The sequence below is a fragment of the Taeniopygia guttata genome, chromosome 5 (assembly GCF_048771995.1).
Source record: "Taeniopygia guttata chromosome 5, bTaeGut7.mat, whole genome shotgun sequence".
NCBI classification, from domain to species: domain Eukaryota; kingdom Metazoa; phylum Chordata; class Aves; order Passeriformes; family Estrildidae; genus Taeniopygia; species Taeniopygia guttata.
Window position 1 is genome coordinate 49,711,675 of NC_133030.1, and position 17,442 is coordinate 49,729,116.

General features: G+C 42.3%; 1 protein-coding gene across 2 annotated transcripts in view; it reads right to left on the reverse strand.

The window, feature by feature from the left end:
* The window catches only part of PRIMA1 (proline rich membrane anchor 1), a 49,907-nt gene that overhangs the window by 21,392 nt on the left and 11,073 nt on the right, over window positions 1-17,442 (reverse strand). For both annotated transcript variants that reach the window (XR_005980776.2, XM_030274899.4), the window contains exon 3: window positions 266-395. Coding sequence is in view for 1 of the 2 variants with exons in the window: in XM_030274899.4 (XP_030130759.1) it covers window positions 266-395 (130 nt within the window). In the remaining variant the exon portion in view is untranslated. The remainder of the gene's footprint in view (window positions 1-265; window positions 396-17,442) is intronic.

The following is a 17,442-nucleotide window of genomic DNA, read 5'->3' on the forward strand; positions in this document are numbered from 1 at the left end:
ACTTTGGGCAAGTTCTTACTAATATGAACAATGTAGTTCTGTCCTGTTTTTATTTTTTCTCTTATGCCCATGACTGCATCGAACTACACCCTTTATACATGCAGGATATGGTACATGAAGCGACTTTCCAATGAAAACACACATACAGAATGCATTTTGCTTTTTGGATGCCTTTAAACTAAACATGATATCATGAGATAAGTCTTGGGTCAGCCTCTGTGGGGCTGCATTACCCTAAGAACAGTAAAAGCTTCTGGAGTCTTACCTTTTTATGGCTTTGTAGCAAATGATGACAACTACAAAGAGGAACACTAGTGTGGTGCAGCATACTGCAATGATAATAACCAGGCCTGGCCACCAGGTCTCTTCAGTGGGACAAAAGGTAGACTTGGGAGCTGTAAAAAGAGAGTGGAAAAATACATTAATTCTCCAAAATCAACAGGGTATGATCAGATATGCTTCAGTCACTCACGCAGTAGCACTACATCAGGATCACAGATACATGCAAAGATGTTATTTCACATTTAGAACCCATTTATTTCTTTCCCCCAAGAAATCAATTTCTCTTATTGGCACTAAATATTTCTTGTCACAGTCCCCAGATCAAGTTCTCTGTGTCAGTGTTATTACAACCTGGTACTCAGCACGAAGGAGAAAGGCTCTGCTCTGCTACCCGTGGAAAACATATTCTTCCTCAGCATTCACCATCTCCAGCTGCATCAGATTTAATTTTAGAAAGGGATATTATGCTGATAAGAGCACGTTCTCAAACCCCATTAGGGGAGGTGAGTTGGGAGCCAAAGGAGCGCCGACCAATCTGTATTGTAGCTAATATTACTGTAACCCTGGAGTGAGGAAGGGGGATTTGTTTCAAAAGAATATGGGTTCTATTACATTTACCAATTGTTTTCAGAGTATTACAGTTGACAATCTTATTTTCCTTTACACTACCTTTGAATTCTAAGCCAAGTAGTCAAGATATGTTAACATTAAGAAAAGTTAACTTGTGAAAATATAGGCTATTATACTTTTCTTATTATATTTAGGGCTAGAATTGTCTATTTAAGTACCACTCAAAACAAGAAATATTATGTATCTGGTGACATTTAGTAAAAATATTTTCCTTCAGGGCTATGTTCCTTTTCCCATGCTTTGAGGGGACACATTTCCCAAAGGATGGTAACAGCCAATGCCATGAGCAGTATCAGTGTATTGCAGAGGGAGGAGAGAGCCTTAACGCTGCCTCTGCAACCACATAAATTCCATGAGAACCTTAAGTGACATTTAATAATCAATCAGTTGATGGGACTGTCTTTTTCTATATGTTCAGCTAATTAGGTGAGAGAATGAAATATAGCAAAAGGCTCTTTTATGAGTCTCATTGTTTAATTTGATATTCTGGATGTCCGGTTATTCACATCACAAATAGCTGCACAGGTTAAAATATGTCATCAGTCCAGTATAATTTATTGTGATCTGACATCTCCTCTGTCTCCTGTGTTTGATTAGGAAAAGATACACATACCCATATATTATCACTCAACAGATTAAATAATGAATTACACAATTCCTGAGAAAACTTCTTTTTTCCAATTGCAAGATGTATAGAGTAGTTGGCAACATTCACCCCAAGGAATCTACAGCAACACCTTAGGAAAAGACTAGGTAAAGAACTATAAGAAGCAATTAAACTAATAAACCCAACAGCTTGACAACTAGTGGTTCCCAGTTTCCTCTTTGAATATGTTCACCTCTAGAGTGCACCAGCAACTGAATTTCTGCTTTACTATTATGTTAGTTGCAGAAGTCTGTTTTCAGTGAGTGATGGAATTATTGTGTTTCGATAAAGCTAATGGTTTTATTATTCTCTGAAAGTTTTCAGTGTTGTTAGATTCCACAACAGAATGCATTTCAAAGATGATACCATGAAGGAGCATGAAGGAAAAGGCAGTGTCAAGATTAACTCTACCTTCCTGGTGCTGTCCTGAAAAACACAAAAGGGAGCAGTGAAGTAAAAGGAAAAACATCGATCAGCAGGTGCCATGTAAAATTTGATGAGCCCACAGAAGGTGGGAGAAGTGGGGCTATCTTTCTCTAGCCCTTGTTCTTCTTCAAAGGCAGGATCAACCAAACTAGTCAGAAAGCAAAATGGTGGTGAGACTGGGCTGCTCCTCAGCACAATAAATGAGACTGACAAGTAGCAGAGGCAGGATATAAAGCCAGGCTTGTCTCATGTCTGTACACCATGTAGTCCTTGATGGTTTATCACAGTATTTTTCCACAGAGAATAAACAAATATATGTGGGCTTGAATAGTAAACACTACTCCTAGATGCAGTCATTAATGACAGAAAAATAAGAATTGCTAATGTGAAAGTGATGCCTAATCCACCTGGCTCAGTTCCTTTCCCCACTGGTCACTCAAAAAGAAGCACAAGAAATCACGCTGGAAGCTACCAAGCTGTTTCTTAGTGGCTTATGGTTTCATGCAAATATAAAAATTACTTGATATTTCTTACTCCTTATTAATGCAGTGCTAATCTTGTTTTCCTTTGAAATGTCCACTTCTTTTTCAATAAGCTCATAGTTACACGTGCTTTTCTGCCTCTCAGTATGTGTTCACAAAGCCCTCATACCCTTGCATTTCTATGTCCTTAATGCATTTCTCCTCACAATTATCCTCTGAGGAAGAACTGCACTTAATCCCCTTATGATGATGGGAAGGCTGAGCCTGGCCTGCATGGATGACTCCTCTGTGTGCAGCTAAAAACTCCAGCTGAGAGGGGAGCTTCCCAAAGAACCAGCACCATGGCTGGGAAGAGCCACAGCTTCAGAGAGGAGCCTCCTCGGGAGTCCCACACTGAGCTCTTGGTGCTGAGGAGGTTCTGATGTGCCACCTCCCTTGGGCTGGGCTCACAGCTTTCCCTGGGGCTGGGGAGGCTCCCCGTCTTGTGCTTGACTGCCAGATCCCAGCTTATCACCCACACCCAAGAAAGGCCAAGCCCACAGGTATCAGTGAGCTCTCAGTGATGAGAAATGACCCTGGGTGAGGGCACCTGCAGCACCCTCTGGCACTTTGCATGGAGTAGCAGTGCATCCCACAGGCAGTCCCTGAAAGGGCACACATGTGGGTCCCAAACACCCCTCAGGGAGATCCTGACATCACTACAAAACACACTGAGCAGAAGATGTCCCACACTACCGACAACAATGTCAGTGTCCAGTTGTTTCATTGTCTTCACCTTTGATGAAGTGCAGGAAAGCAATTCTCCTGGTTGCCTCCTTGTTTGTGCCACCTCTTTCAGCACAATATAAAACCCCAAAAGCTGCATATTTCAGAGCCAAATTGTGCCCTTTCCCTTGAGTAAAGACACAAGCCACAGACTGCTGTCTCTCACAGAGCTGTATCTGGGGAGTGGACGACACCCCTGGGTGCCAGAAGTCCCTTTGCCATCCCCGCTGGGCTACTGAGAGCTGAGGGCTGGCCGGGCTGGCCACAGAGGGTGCTCTGTGATGCTGGGGTTATGGAATTATAAAGCTACACACAGAGTAAGTGTGGCACACATAAATTGAGTTAAAAGCCAGAGAACCGGTATGACGCAAAATTTAACTATAAATGGAAAGTCACTGCTGGAAGAATGTGGTTTTTAACAGTGACCTCCTTCTTAACCCCCCCAAAATAGGGTGATGAATACTGATACAAATGGCAAATGACTTGGGAATGCATTCAACTACAAATGGAGACAAACATATTTAGATTAGAAATAGGGTGATTATAATAATTAAGGATAATTAGTCATTACCATAGTCTATAATTTCTGGTTGAGTATTTAAACAAATACTTAGTTTAAGGTAGCCTTTTTATTTTTACTTTAAGAGGTCTAAATTCAGCTAAAGAGATTGGACTCAGTATAAGACTTGGATAAGTAAAGAAAATGCTCTGGCTCTGGAAAGTCCACATGAGTACAATGCCTTTTATCTCTTGGCCTTAAAATTTATGAAGTACAAATGTTGGTTAGGTTTACTTTTAGAGGGCTATCACCTTCTCCTATTCCCAATGGCACCAGGCCTAAATAAATACAATGATCAAATAAACCCATTTCAGCCCTGTGGTGGGTAGATAGATCCAAGTTATTCAAAATAAATTAATGAAAAGTGCTTTCAGATCAAACTGTTCAGCATCACAAAAATCTTACACCTGCTTTTTTTGACTAAATTTGTTTTGAAGACTCAGCATAAAGACATAGCTCTGATTCTAATGTTAGAAGGTATCTGTACACAGCTGGCTCTAGGCAGAAATGCGCATACCAGAAAAGATTAGCTCAGCTATTGAGGGTTTCCCTCAATGTCTAAGCACAAAAATAAAGGTTCTATCACTGGAAAGAATGTTTCCATAAAATTCCCAATAAGTTCTCTGATATTTTTTGATCAGATCTCAGTGGTTATTCTCAAAATTGCTCTGAGCTTCCAATAAAAGACTGTGATGAAGCTGTTCAAATCTTCTGGGTTAAGCATTAAATAGTTTTGTGTATGTTGTTAAAGCAATACATGTACTGCCTGAGACAGAATCTAGAAACAGGACTTGGAATCCTTGGATACACCATCAGGTTATCTTCAGTGGTCATGGCTGTAGTTTATAAAGCTCATCATTTCAAAATCTAGTGCTTCCATAATTTATTTTGATTAGTGTTATTACTTTCCATTACTGATGGGTTTTAGGCTAATTGCTCTTTGCATGGGCGTGCTGGGACATTAACAAGTCACACAGCCAAGTCTGTCAGGAGACAGAAAATGCTTTTTGAGGGGGGGCATGCTGAGCTGCTGCCCCTGAGCAGCTCTTGGCAGTGCTGCTGAGGCAGGGCAGGGAGCCTGCACCAGGGCACCCCTTCCCACTGCCAATCCCACAGCAGCCAGCTCTGCCAAGCAAAGAAAAATAAAACAGAATAAAGCAAAACAAAGAAAAAAAAACAAAAACAAAAACAAAAAACCAAAAAAACCAGAACAAAACAAACCAAACACAGGGCTGAGCTGGAAAATAGCTAAGGGAGGCAGTGACCCGTGCTCCCACATGTAATCCCAGGGGAGGTGTCTCCAGTGGAGTCTGTCAATTTGCTCACAGACTGAGACCCAAGCAGCTGGTCAGTGGCCACTGATGTGATGGAGAAGGGTGACAGTGACCCTCAGCACCTCTGTGCAACAGCAACTTCATGCCTAAAAAAAGGAAGAGCACTTTCAAGATAAATCAAAACTGATTATTGTTTTTCTTTTGCTTTTATTCTTATTCTTGCAGAAAGGTCAAGAGTCCTTCATAATCATCCTTATGAGACATTGGCCTGTTTTTAATATTGTATACTCACAACAGGATAAACCCTGCCATCTCTATGCCTGCAGCATTTCTCTTGTTATTGTAAGGCTGCCTGAATCGGCCATGCACTTTTAATTAGCATGCTAGGAAGCAGGATAGGATTTTATTTTGAAGGCAGGTTCATATTCCAAGGGCCTCAAGTGTTTTATCAGTCTTGGTTAGAAATTAAAAAGAAGATGTGTTCAGCAATCTCTGTGTATGTCACATATTCTAGAGACCTGTTAATCTTCTGGGTAAAACAGGGTTTGGGTCCTAGTCTCATCTTCACTCTTATTTATTATTTTGATATTCACATAAATTGTATGCTGACGTCCCATTTGCAAGACAGAGAAGACACTAGTTCCTGCAGCCATTATCACACTGGGATATAGGGACAAGCCCAGAAAACATGGAGAAGTTTAAATATGATTTCAAATGTCAAGGTATATGAAAAAACTCCCAGGCCACTCCAGTGTCCAATCTGAACTCCCAGTTAAATGTGGAGAAGGATTTTGAATGTGTTACAGTTTGGGCCTCTTCCCATCAAGGTATCTCATCCAAGCTCCTGTGGAATAGAGAAGTTCAATGAATCCCCTGCTTAATATGAAATAATTTGGGTTCTGTGATGAAAAACCCTGCAGAGGAAGTTACACAAACACCAAAGCTCGGATATTTACTCTAGGCATTGTGCTGTATAACTCACAAGAAACAAGGAGAGCCTCCACCACATGCTCATATCTTTTTTGAGAAAGCTGATTTCAGTCCTGAACCTGAGGCCTCTTGTCTACTTTTGCATAAGGCCCTTCACTCCCTTCAGCAGTGTAGATTCATCCTAAAGTGAGTGAGTGCTGATTAATTTAATGCTGATTAATTTCATTGTATGATAGGATGAAGCCTTAGGCAGCTAATAAAAAAGGCCCAAGGGCTCAAGTGATGCAAACTAGCAGAAGTCCAGCCTGCTGTGAGACTGGTGCCAGCTGAGGACCTTGTCCCAGCATCTGCATGATGATGCTCAGAAGAGAAATGTAGCTGAAGGTCAAGATCGGTCTCCAGAGCCCTGGAGGCTGTGGGCTCTCTGGGAACAAGATTGGTTACCTAACCCAGGGCCTTGGGGAGAGATCTGTGAGTCAGTGTCAGCTGAAGCATCCCCTCTGTTTGCTGTATTTAATCATGTAGGGACTGCTACAGATGTGTTTGGATAATGCATGCAGTAGGAACGTGCTGCGTGCACCCAGGGCTGCTCACAGTCAGAGGCAGCCAGCAAGGGAAAAACAAATCCTTTAAAAGAGCCTGCTAGTGGAGTTTGTGGTGCTGCTAGACTTGATACAAATATAGATCTTCAGCTGTTATTCTAAAAGGCATAGTGAGAACAGGCAAAGTGTGTGTTACCTTCCACACTCTTGGATTTAAGTGGAAAATTTCCTCTGAGGATGGGGGAGAGGAGGCTGACCAAGAAATGGGTGACCTTGGTGTCTGTTCCTGGGGCAGAAAGCCACACTGCAGACATGACCTGCATCCTCAGGGCACCCAAATGCACAGGCCCTGGGGCTGTGCTTGGCCAGAGGGAACCCTGAGCTTGCCTTCATGTGCCTGCAGAGAAGGCACCCCTCGGGCTGGTGATCAGGGACAAACAAGCTTGCCAAAGGAAGGACTGGCATTTTCCAGATTGATGGAGAAGTGGCTTGTCTAGCCCTGTCAGGTTTCCTTATGCTGTGTTTTTTCTTTAACTCCCTTACAGATTTCTGCCCTTCCTGTTGGCTGTAAGCTTAGGGCCATTTCAGAGTGCCATGAGCCAGTTGGGTAAACAACCAGGCAATAGCGGTGTGCTCGGCAGAAAGCCCGTCCTGATTTATGGCCTCCCTGGAATAGCTAGGTTAAATAACACAGAAATCAGCTATTCCTGTAGCAGATGATACTTCTGTTTATCACACTTTGCTGCAGACAAGTTTATATCATGCAGCTGCTCTGTGCATATGTTCCTACTACACTTCTAAAGGGGATACTGCAATCACTACGCAGCGGGAACTTCTGCTATAATAAAAACATGTGTGGGAATGATGCTGGAGAAATTCCCTCCCCCGCAGCTCTTACACTGGAGACACTGTTATTCTACACTCCCAGTTGCCTCATCTTCTTAGTTTTCTCCTCCTTTCTAAAAACACTTGTCTTCTGAAACAAGAAACACACTCAGTTTTGTGCTTAGTTTTGGAGACTGGAGTGTTCAGGAGGTGAAGGGGTTGTTCTGCAGGAATTTTCTGAAGGTCACAGGCACTAGAGGAATGCATGGCTCATTGCAAGAAACAGAACTGGAACTGCAGGTGAAAAAAACCTGAGCATGGATAGTCAGTAAGGAAGAGAGCAGCTGGGTGTGGGAGGTTAAGTGCAATGCTCAGGATCTAAGCTTCAGAAGTTATTGAACCTGCACACATTTAGGTTTGGGTTTACCAATAGTTACTGTGCTTTCTTGGTAGGTGTCATGCAGCTGCTTTTCCTGGGCAGATTTGGGATTCTTATAGAAAATAGAACATATTGTTAGGACCAAAATAAAATAATAGTAGGTAAAAATATTGGATGGCCAGACATAAGTAAAGTACATTGTGGGGAAGTGGCTTGTGCAAACTCACTGCACCTCAGTGAGACAGCCAGAAAAACAAAATGTCTTTTGACTTCTGGCCAGTCCTCCCCTCTGGATTGTATTTCCTCTTCTTTGGGAGGAAACACAAACAACTGATTTGGCTAAAATTACATTACAGGGTGGAAACAGAATACTCTCTGACTTCCCAGATAGGCACCAGATCTTTGCCCCAAGCTAGCACAGTGACACCATGCCCAGCAGCTCAGTACAGCCAAGCCCTATGGTCAGAAACAAGGCAGGATCCCACAGGATACCCTGGAGTGGCTGACACTAAACTTGTGGGATAACCTGTCTTGGTTTTGTACAGTTGCAGAGGGAAACTAGAAAACAGTTCAGGGCTCCACATATATATGGAAATATGGCAATGCATAGAGCAGAGCAGTCAAGAGATTGTCAAACAAAGCAGGAAGGGAAAGTCTGTGCTCCAAATGATTAACAAGCTGAGGGCCAGGCCTGCCTGCCTTAATCCTATTAGTTTGGTGAAACTGATGGGACCCACCAGAACTGAGGTACCCCTCAAATAAGGGCAAAACATGCTTTCAGCTGCTGAGGTCTTTTGGAGGAGAACAGGGTTAGAGAGCACAGAGGGAGAATCTGTTCTCTAAAGCATGATCTAGAGAAGCAGTAGCATTTATAGACCTCGTGGTAAAAAGGCTTTTAAGGAGATTACATCATAGCTAGCTTCTGTGTTAATACTCAGCTCTGGCACTTATCTTTACAATGCATGCTTACATCAGCCACTGCCCTCTGATCTGACTTTGTCCAGTGTTTTTCTAACCAGCAGTCTCCCCATGAGACACTGCCTTTCACTCCCCATCTGATTCTCCCTCAACATAAAGGACTGAATTGTTTTTACCCTGATGGAATCACACCCTGTTGCTCTCTGTCCTGAGCAATGAGAACTGAAGCCTTGCAAGGCAACCTCCTCCTTGCAGCAACACAAGCACCTGGGAGAGCCTCACAGGCACTGTCACACTGCTCTCCACAGCCTGGGGCACTGCCAGGTTGGGCAGCACCAAGAAAGTCCTCATGACACCCCCAGGTAGTCCTAAGTGCTGCCTCTCCATGGGAGCCATTGCTCAGGGAGCCCTGCCAGATTTGGTGGCCTGTTTTCTGTTTTCTGAAATGCAGATTGTCGATCAGATTAGTGGGTATCTGGTGCCTCTAAGAAACAGGTCACAAGTGCCAAAGCATTTGGTTTTAAATTAGCACCCTGGCATTTATTTTAGAAGGTAACCTGGTTTCCAGAGATTCTTAGCACTCTGAGAACCAGGATGCTTTAATTTGGTATAAAGATATACAATCTTAAGTGCAATCTTCTGCCTTTCATGATACAGGCTTTAACCTCTCTGTACTTAGGCAGCAAGTCACCACAGAAAACAGAAATTCCCCTCTGGAGGTGGGTTCCAGGCTCAGTTCTCCTCCTTGCTCACTGGGTGATTTTGGGACAATTTCCTCTCCAGACTTATTTCTCCTTCTCCAGGGAACAGCAGCTCTGGCTTTCTAAATGGTTGCAAGGTGTAGAGATAAAATGTGCAACATAAGGCTGCATGTCAGCCTTTCCCAATTCTTTAACAGGATAGACAGGCCCATTTAGAAGTACTCCATCTATATTTCTACAAGAACTATCTGTAATTATCTGACCTTCCTGTCAACCACCAATTCAAGGAAACACAGCAGCAAGGCCACGGTATGTGACACAGCAGCAGAGCACTGACCTGGAGACAGTAATTCTCAGTTCTTTTGAACAGAGGCACCACTGAGAGGTGCCAGTACCATCCACTTCGTTGCACAAACACGCAGGCTTAAGTGGCAACTGATGTGCACAGGCATTTCATGAGCACTTGCTAATCTTCAGTGGGGAAAAATCAGTGCTGAACACAATCTGCTTGCCCTGCCAAACTGTGTGGCCTTACAGTGATGAAAGTGAAAAAGCATCCAGAAGAAAAGAGGCCTGAAAACACTGGAATTTCATGCTAAGTCTGCCATTTCAGCACATTTGGGCTTATTTCCATTAACAAGCACACGCACACATGCACACAGATATCTGGGGTTGTTTTGCCTAGAGAAAAGGAGGCTCAGGGGAGACCTCACTGCTCTCTACAACTGCATGAGAGGAGCTGTATCCAGCTGAGGGTCAGTCTCTTCTCTCAGGCAACCAGCAATAGGACAAGAGGACAGTCTTAAGCTGAACAAAGGGAGGTTTACGTTTCACATTAGGAAGAAGTTCTTTTAAAAAAGTGTGATTGGGCATCAGAATGGCCTGCCCAGAAAGGTGGTGGAGTCACCATCCCTGCAGGTGTTTAAGGAATGACTGGATGTGGCTCTCAGTGCCACAGCCTGTTTGACAGGGTGTTTGGTCATAGGCTGGACTTGATGGTCTCAGAGGTCTTTTCCAATCTTAATTATTCTGTGGCTCTGAATAACTTCAACATGGGCAGAAAGAAGTTTGCTTCTGGGAATCAGATATGTGGGGACTCGTTCAAGCTGCCAGGGAAGAGGACTGTCTTTGCTTGCAGGCTAATGGCACTGTGCCCTGAGCCATTTAACATCAAACAAAAGTATGAACCAGTGAAAGAAATAAAGGGTTGCTTCCAAACTGGAACTCAGTAGGTACAGGATATGCATTTTCCCACCTCAGTCCCATGGCCAATATCACCTCCCAGGTCCACTGCAGTAAAATAAGTATAAAAAGAAATGAGTCTTCTGGACAATTTCTCCCCCAATCAACCTGTCTTGCTTTCAGGCTGTTTCAGAGGCAGTTTTAGGGCAGAAGATGGGCTCATCGTCAGCACCAGGATTTTTTGGGTGAAATAGGCTCCTTTGTGGTGCAGTGCAACTGCAGAGGGCAGCTCATGGGGAAGCAACTGCTGAAGAGCAAGGACACTAAGTAGAAAACTTGCCTCATCCTCCCTTGTGACCTGATGGCCACCACTCACCTCAGATCAACAGTGAGGAAGTAAACAGTAAACAGATTAGTAAACAGTACACATTAGTAAAGATTTGTCCAGTCCAAAATAAGGTGGGACACTTGCTGAGAACTAAGGGGCTTGGAGAGCTTATTCAGCATCTATCTGCATTTTAAGGTGATAAAAGCTCTTAAAAAACTAGTCCTTGTTTCCACTGTGTCTCAGGTACCCTTGGATGAAATCCATGCCCCAAAAGGTGTCATGAAGGCAGGTTCTGGTGAGCCTGTTAAGGTTCTGTGGTAGTGGCAGTTGTATGGACACTGTAAGCTCATAGAGTGAGCCTTCCCAGGTTAGTTCCCTTATCTGCCAATATACTCTCCTTTACTACTAGGATTTTGCTGAAGCTGTATCATCACTGGCAGAGGAGTAATAAGACAAGCCACAGTGCTGGTTTTTAGTGTGGGTTTGTGTCCAGCCCCTCAGGCTACCTCCTTTCATTCATTACTGCATGGTGATGCTGTGGCTGCAGGTGCTGCATCTCAGCCCTGGCACAGTCCTCACTGTGTGATGGTACAGCCTCCTATTCCTTGGGACAGGACACAGCTGATCAGTTCTATAACAATTACCATTACTTTTGAGCCTAATAATAATAATCTTCAGTGCTCGACACCTACTAATTTCAAATACAAAGTTTACAAGGATGAAAACATATCTCTGTTTCAGATATGGTAACTTTGGGTGTCTGATATTGTAGTTGACTCTGTTGAGATCTCCCAGCAGGTTGGTGGCAGAGGGAGAAGCAGCGCCCTGGATGCTCTTTCCACCATTCCCTGGAGGGTGGACAAGGTATCTCCTTTGTGGGAGTCACAGTATGTCACCCTCAAGCCTTCTGAAAGCTTATCAGCCTTTCAGCTCTTACAGTGAACAGATCTTTCAAGGAGGGATGATAGAGGCTGAAATTCAAGCTGAGATGTGATTTCAGGAGTCTACACTCTTACAGCGATGACCAGTCCTTCACCAGCAAATGATTAATGAGATACCTCAGGGCTGGCAGATTCAATCTCACAGAAAGATGACAGATTTTCTTGTTACAATGTTTTATATACAGATTGAATTAAAGTCCAGATTTGCACATCTACTTAGAGTTCAACAGTATTCCCATGAGTGGTGCCATCAGTCACAAGCTACACAAAGTGAATGAAATTCAGTGCCACTGGTATTAATTCATTATCTTGTAGATCCTTAACAGCTTTTTTAAGATCTTGAGAACCGCTAGGTAATAGCAAAGATTAGACAAACCTCACGTCTTAATGCTGACACATTCTCAATATTAGTACCTTCAGGAAAGTCTGAGACAAAACCAACTGCAGACTGAATTTCCTAAAATTTAGGAAATCTAGGTTGTGGAAGAGCTGGAAATACTCTGCATATCTTCCTAATGTGTTAATAGGACAGTTTCTAAGGTACTGGTTTGTGTTCATCTCTGAAAAATAAATGGTTTGCCCGTGGGGCACCCCACTATATGAAGAGACATAGTCTCTTCAGTGTAATGGACATATATTTTAGATTGGTAAATGCAGATGGCTGTAAAGAGTTCACTTTACAAAGAAAGCCACATTGTAAGTCATATGTCTGAGTTTTAGGGAACAGCCAGCTGACTGTGTAGCTGATACTTCTGTTGATGTATAGCACATGTGAAAACATAGTCCTCCTATTTGATATTATGTGGTTTATTCATTGTATCACTTCAACAACTCAGTTATGGCTGGAATTAAGGGCTACAGTGATCACTTCAAAATGTCCCTTAAGAGATCAATTGATAATTCCCATACCAACTGCTCTTAAGTTCCTTTTCCAAATTGTACTCAGATTCAACTTAAGGGAAATTAAATTGATTATCCACCCAGAGTAAAATGGAACTGAAATGTGAAAGGCCTTCCAAACCAGGTGTAAATTTAATTCTAATATAAGTAAAATTACATTTATCAACTAATATTTTTTCATGCAATTTCTATAAAATACATAACACTTAAAAAGACAATTACATCACATTCACAGATCGAGGCATTTCACCCTGCCAAATGCCCTTATATGAAGTCCTCAGTCACCACTCAGTGTATTTGGAACACCTGGAAAAGCTAAAAGACAAAGCACAGGTTTCTTTACAGTCACAAAGGCAAGCAAATTGTTTACAGGTTGCTACTGCACTGCCCCCAGGCTTTACACAGACCATGACTCCATACTGAACCTACAGCAGTGGGCAGCCCCCATGTACAGAGATGCCCTGAAAAGCTGAGGCAGAGCACCTGCACCTGGCCAAATTGAAACAAGAGTTAAACCAAACCCTCCCTGTGCTTCACTGATAGTCATTTCCTTTGATAATGGCTATGAAATAAAAATATGCATCACTTTCAGAAGGAAAGTGTCCAGGGATGATTCAAGAGAATCTGCTCCATTGGTAAAAGTCCAGTTTAATAGCAGCATTTGTCAAGGAACAGATCTTTGTCTAAAATTATTTCTAACCAATGAACTAATGAAATACCAGCTCCATTTAAAAGACACTTCAAAATAATAAAATAATTCATTTAAACATCCATTAGGGATCCACAATTTGCTGCTATATTTATGTAGTTATAATGCAATATGATTTACTAGTGGAAGGGTTAAATTAACTTGCATCATTATTAATGACAGATTTTGGCAGCAGCATCAGTTATTAGCTGATATTCATACTATATTAATGGACACTGTGTCTTCACTTTGGGATAACATCCCGAATTTCCAGGCTACTGCTTCCTTGACCTGCTACATTGACTTAAATATTACCCTTAAACTGCAATTACACAAGCAGGGCAACACCTTTATATCATGTTCAGAACAATGCAATGCACAAAACCCTTACAAGAACATATTTCTGTTGGCCTGCATTACCGAGGTCAGCTGCTCAACCCTTCCTGCTGGAACAGCTTGTGCCAATTAAGCATTTACTTCTGACTTGTCAAGATGAGGCACAACTCCTTCTGCTAGGAGCAGGTGAACCTACAATTACTTGTAAATCAGCAGCCTCTGACTCATCAGTAACTTCACTGAAGATTTGTTATCTTCTTAATCAGTGAAATGGTAGGCATGTACAAATGGACTGCCATCCACAGAAGGAATTAATGTCTTCAGCTTAGCCAACTCCTTCTGCTTAAAAAAAAAAAAAAATCAAGATGTTGCAGTATGCATGTCAGAGTAGAAAGGACTGTTCTACTGCAGAACCTGTTTAATATGTGATGGTTCTTTTTAAAAATTAGACAATGCTTTTAATCTATAGACAACAGAACTCCCAGTGATTCAAGCACTGCAAAATCTGGCCTGAGGCTCTTACTTCTAAATACTTCAAAATGCATTTTCAAGAGAAGGATTTTTCCATTATATCAATTTATTACTGTATGAAAAATTCAAAACAAATATGCAAGGTCCCAGAGCAGGGGAGATATTCGTCACTTGCCTAAATAACAATTAGACTTGGCAAAACATTTCAGAATTTATTGTGATGAAAAACTCTGAAATGGGAAAGCTGTGACTGACCATCTGGTCTTACCAGTGTTCTAAACAGAAAGAGAATTTACAACAATTCAATATGAAGAGATGTTAGGTGAAAGAGTGACAACAGAATCCTATAATGAAAGTATTTGTTTGAACCTTTCCAGTCTTACCTGCTTTCTAATCACTAATCCTGCTCTTCAGACTTAATATTACATCTTAGATGCTCAAACTATTTCAGATGTATTTGATTGCTGCTTAAGAAATCTCCTCACCATAAAAAATTTTCTCATTTTGACTGAGAGATGAGGACTTGTAACTTCTATTCCTACACCAGAAATAACTGTGCTTAACAGAAAAAAAAAACGGCAGAATTTAGAATTTGTTATATATTTGGTGACAAAATCAGAGTGCCTGCAATTTGAGGCAGAAAATCCATTTGCTGCATTTCTGATTTAGATCGATGAATTCTGCTTAATTCAGTCTTGGATGCTTAATGATTTGGTTCACTGTGCTAAGAGTGAAGGTAGTGTTTGTGATGTGAAAACAACATAATGGGGATCTGGACTAGACTCTGCTTCTGCCATCATCATCCATAGCTCCAGGCTGTGGGGGTGGAGTTCAATTTAGATTTGAAAGTCTCCAAATCCTATAGCCAGTTCTGAGAGTCACATTCCTCCTCATATGGGAGATTATAAGAATTGAATTTTGGTTTTGCTTTGTAAATTAAGAACAATGCTCTCACACAAGACTGCAATTCATAGTATGACAGCTGTGTTACCAAAACTGGAAGGGCTTCCCTCTTTCAGCATTTGTTTGCATTTTAAAAAAGTCACTGTCTAGACCAGACTTGCACTCACAGTAGCAGTCACCACTGTAAATGTCTTAATGCAGGAGACAATGTGTCCCCTGCCATTTTGGGGTACTATAGTTCTCTGCTGTTCAGTTTTGGTAGTCACTATGTTGTATGCAGGATGGAGGGAAATGTCTTCCCCATATTATAAAACAAACCCAGCTCTGCATGTTTGTTAATAATTCCTTTGGGCATCACTTGGGAGAAATCCGCCCAAGATCCCTCTAATATGTCCAAATATCTGAAAACTACTCTGAACAAGTCTTTCAGGCAGAAGGGCAGTAGGTGAAGGGTGGTCCTGCCAGCTGAGCACTTATGGCCAGCAGCTTTGCAGTGGGCACTTGTAAAGATAGAAAGCCCTCACAAGATGAAGTGCGTAACCAAAAGGAATCTTAAATTCAAAGCTCTCTGAGGTGCTCAACTCCTGTTGCATCAGACTGAGCTGAGCTGATTATTGGGCATCTCATATTTGAATCATCATGGCCTCCAGAAAGAGTTCAATTCATTTTGCAGTCACAGCTTCTCCTCCACTCCTGGGGGATAATCAGACCTCTGCCAAGAACAGAAGTTCTTTAGGCATTGAGTAGGCAAACACATCAGCATCCAAGTACAAGAAATGTAGTGGTGAGCACCAGGACCATGCTCAGCTTTCCTGCTGGAATAGTGACATGGAGACACTAATTCAGCATAAGGTCAAACTCATTCTTTGATCACCTCTGCATTCTACCATCAGGATTTAGAAAATCCTAAGGAAAACCCATTTCTTATTCTTTTACGTACTAGAGCCATACAATGTTTATTTCTATAACAAGTTCTTGCTCTGAAAGGCTATTTTAACAATTAGCAATATATCTGAAAGCTTTGGTTACTTGAAAACCTACACGAAGTTTAAGAAGTTCCAGACTATTCCTGTTCTTCATATTCCTGCCTAATATACACACATTGTGACAGTCCAGAGATGAATGGCATTCCTCAGGGGATGGTATTGGGATTGGTGCAGTTCAACATCTGTGTCAGCAACACAGACAGGGGGATTGAGCACATCCTCAGCAAGTTTGCTGATGACACCAAGATGTGTCATGCACTCAACACACTGGAGGGGGTGGATGCCACCAAGGAGGAGCAGATGCTGTCCAGAGGGACCTTGAAAGGCTTGAGCAGTGGGCCTGTGCAAACACCGTGAAGTTCAACAAGGTCCTGCACCCATGTCAGGGCCATCCCAAGTACAAACAAAATCTGTGACGAGAATAGACTAAGAGCAGCCCCGAGGTGAAAGACTGAGGGGTGCTGGTGTACAAGAAGTTTGACATGACCTGGCAATGTGTGTTCACAGCCCAGAAAGCCAAGTGTGTCCTGGGTGCATCAACACAAGTGTGACCATCAGGTCAAAGTAGGGGATTCTTCCCTCTACTCCACTCTCATAAGACCCCATCTTCAGTACCATGATCAGCTCTGGGCTCAGTATAAGAAGGATGTGGACTCACTCCAAGAGGGGGGCACGAAGATGATCGGGTGGCTGGAGCACCTTTTCTATGAGACAGGCTGAGAGAGCTGGAGAAAACTCCAGGGAGACCTTATAGAAGCATTCAGTACCTGAAGGGAGCCTATAAAAAAACATTTTACAAGGGCGTGTATGGCTAAGGACAAGGGGTAATGGATTTAAACAGAAAGAACACAAATTTAGATTAGATGTTAGGAAGAAATTCTTTACTGTGTGGGTAGTAAGGCACTGGAACAGGTTGTCCAGAGAAACTGTGTCTTCTCTGGAAGTGTTCAAGGCCACTTTGGATGGGGCTTTGAGGAACCTGGTCTAGGGGAAAGTATCACCATCCATGGCAGGGGGGTGAAACTAGATGATCTTCATGGTCCCTTTTAACCTGAACCATTCCATGAATCTGTGATCTGTCCTAAAAGATCTGAATGTCCTTAGCTTTCCTACTTGCACTGAAGGGACCCTGTATGCTTTCTGAAATTAAGCTGTACATCTGAGCTTATATAGCTGCCAAAAGGTTTCACCCTTCTTATAGCTGGTCATTTTTATTTTGGCATTTTCACCAGTCCAAATAATTAGTTAATTAGATGCTCTGTCTCCAGAGATAAAGATTTCACTCTGAAAAACAAAATGATACAATTACTGCATGGAGATTAGAGTCCTCTGCAGTGATGTCATTCAC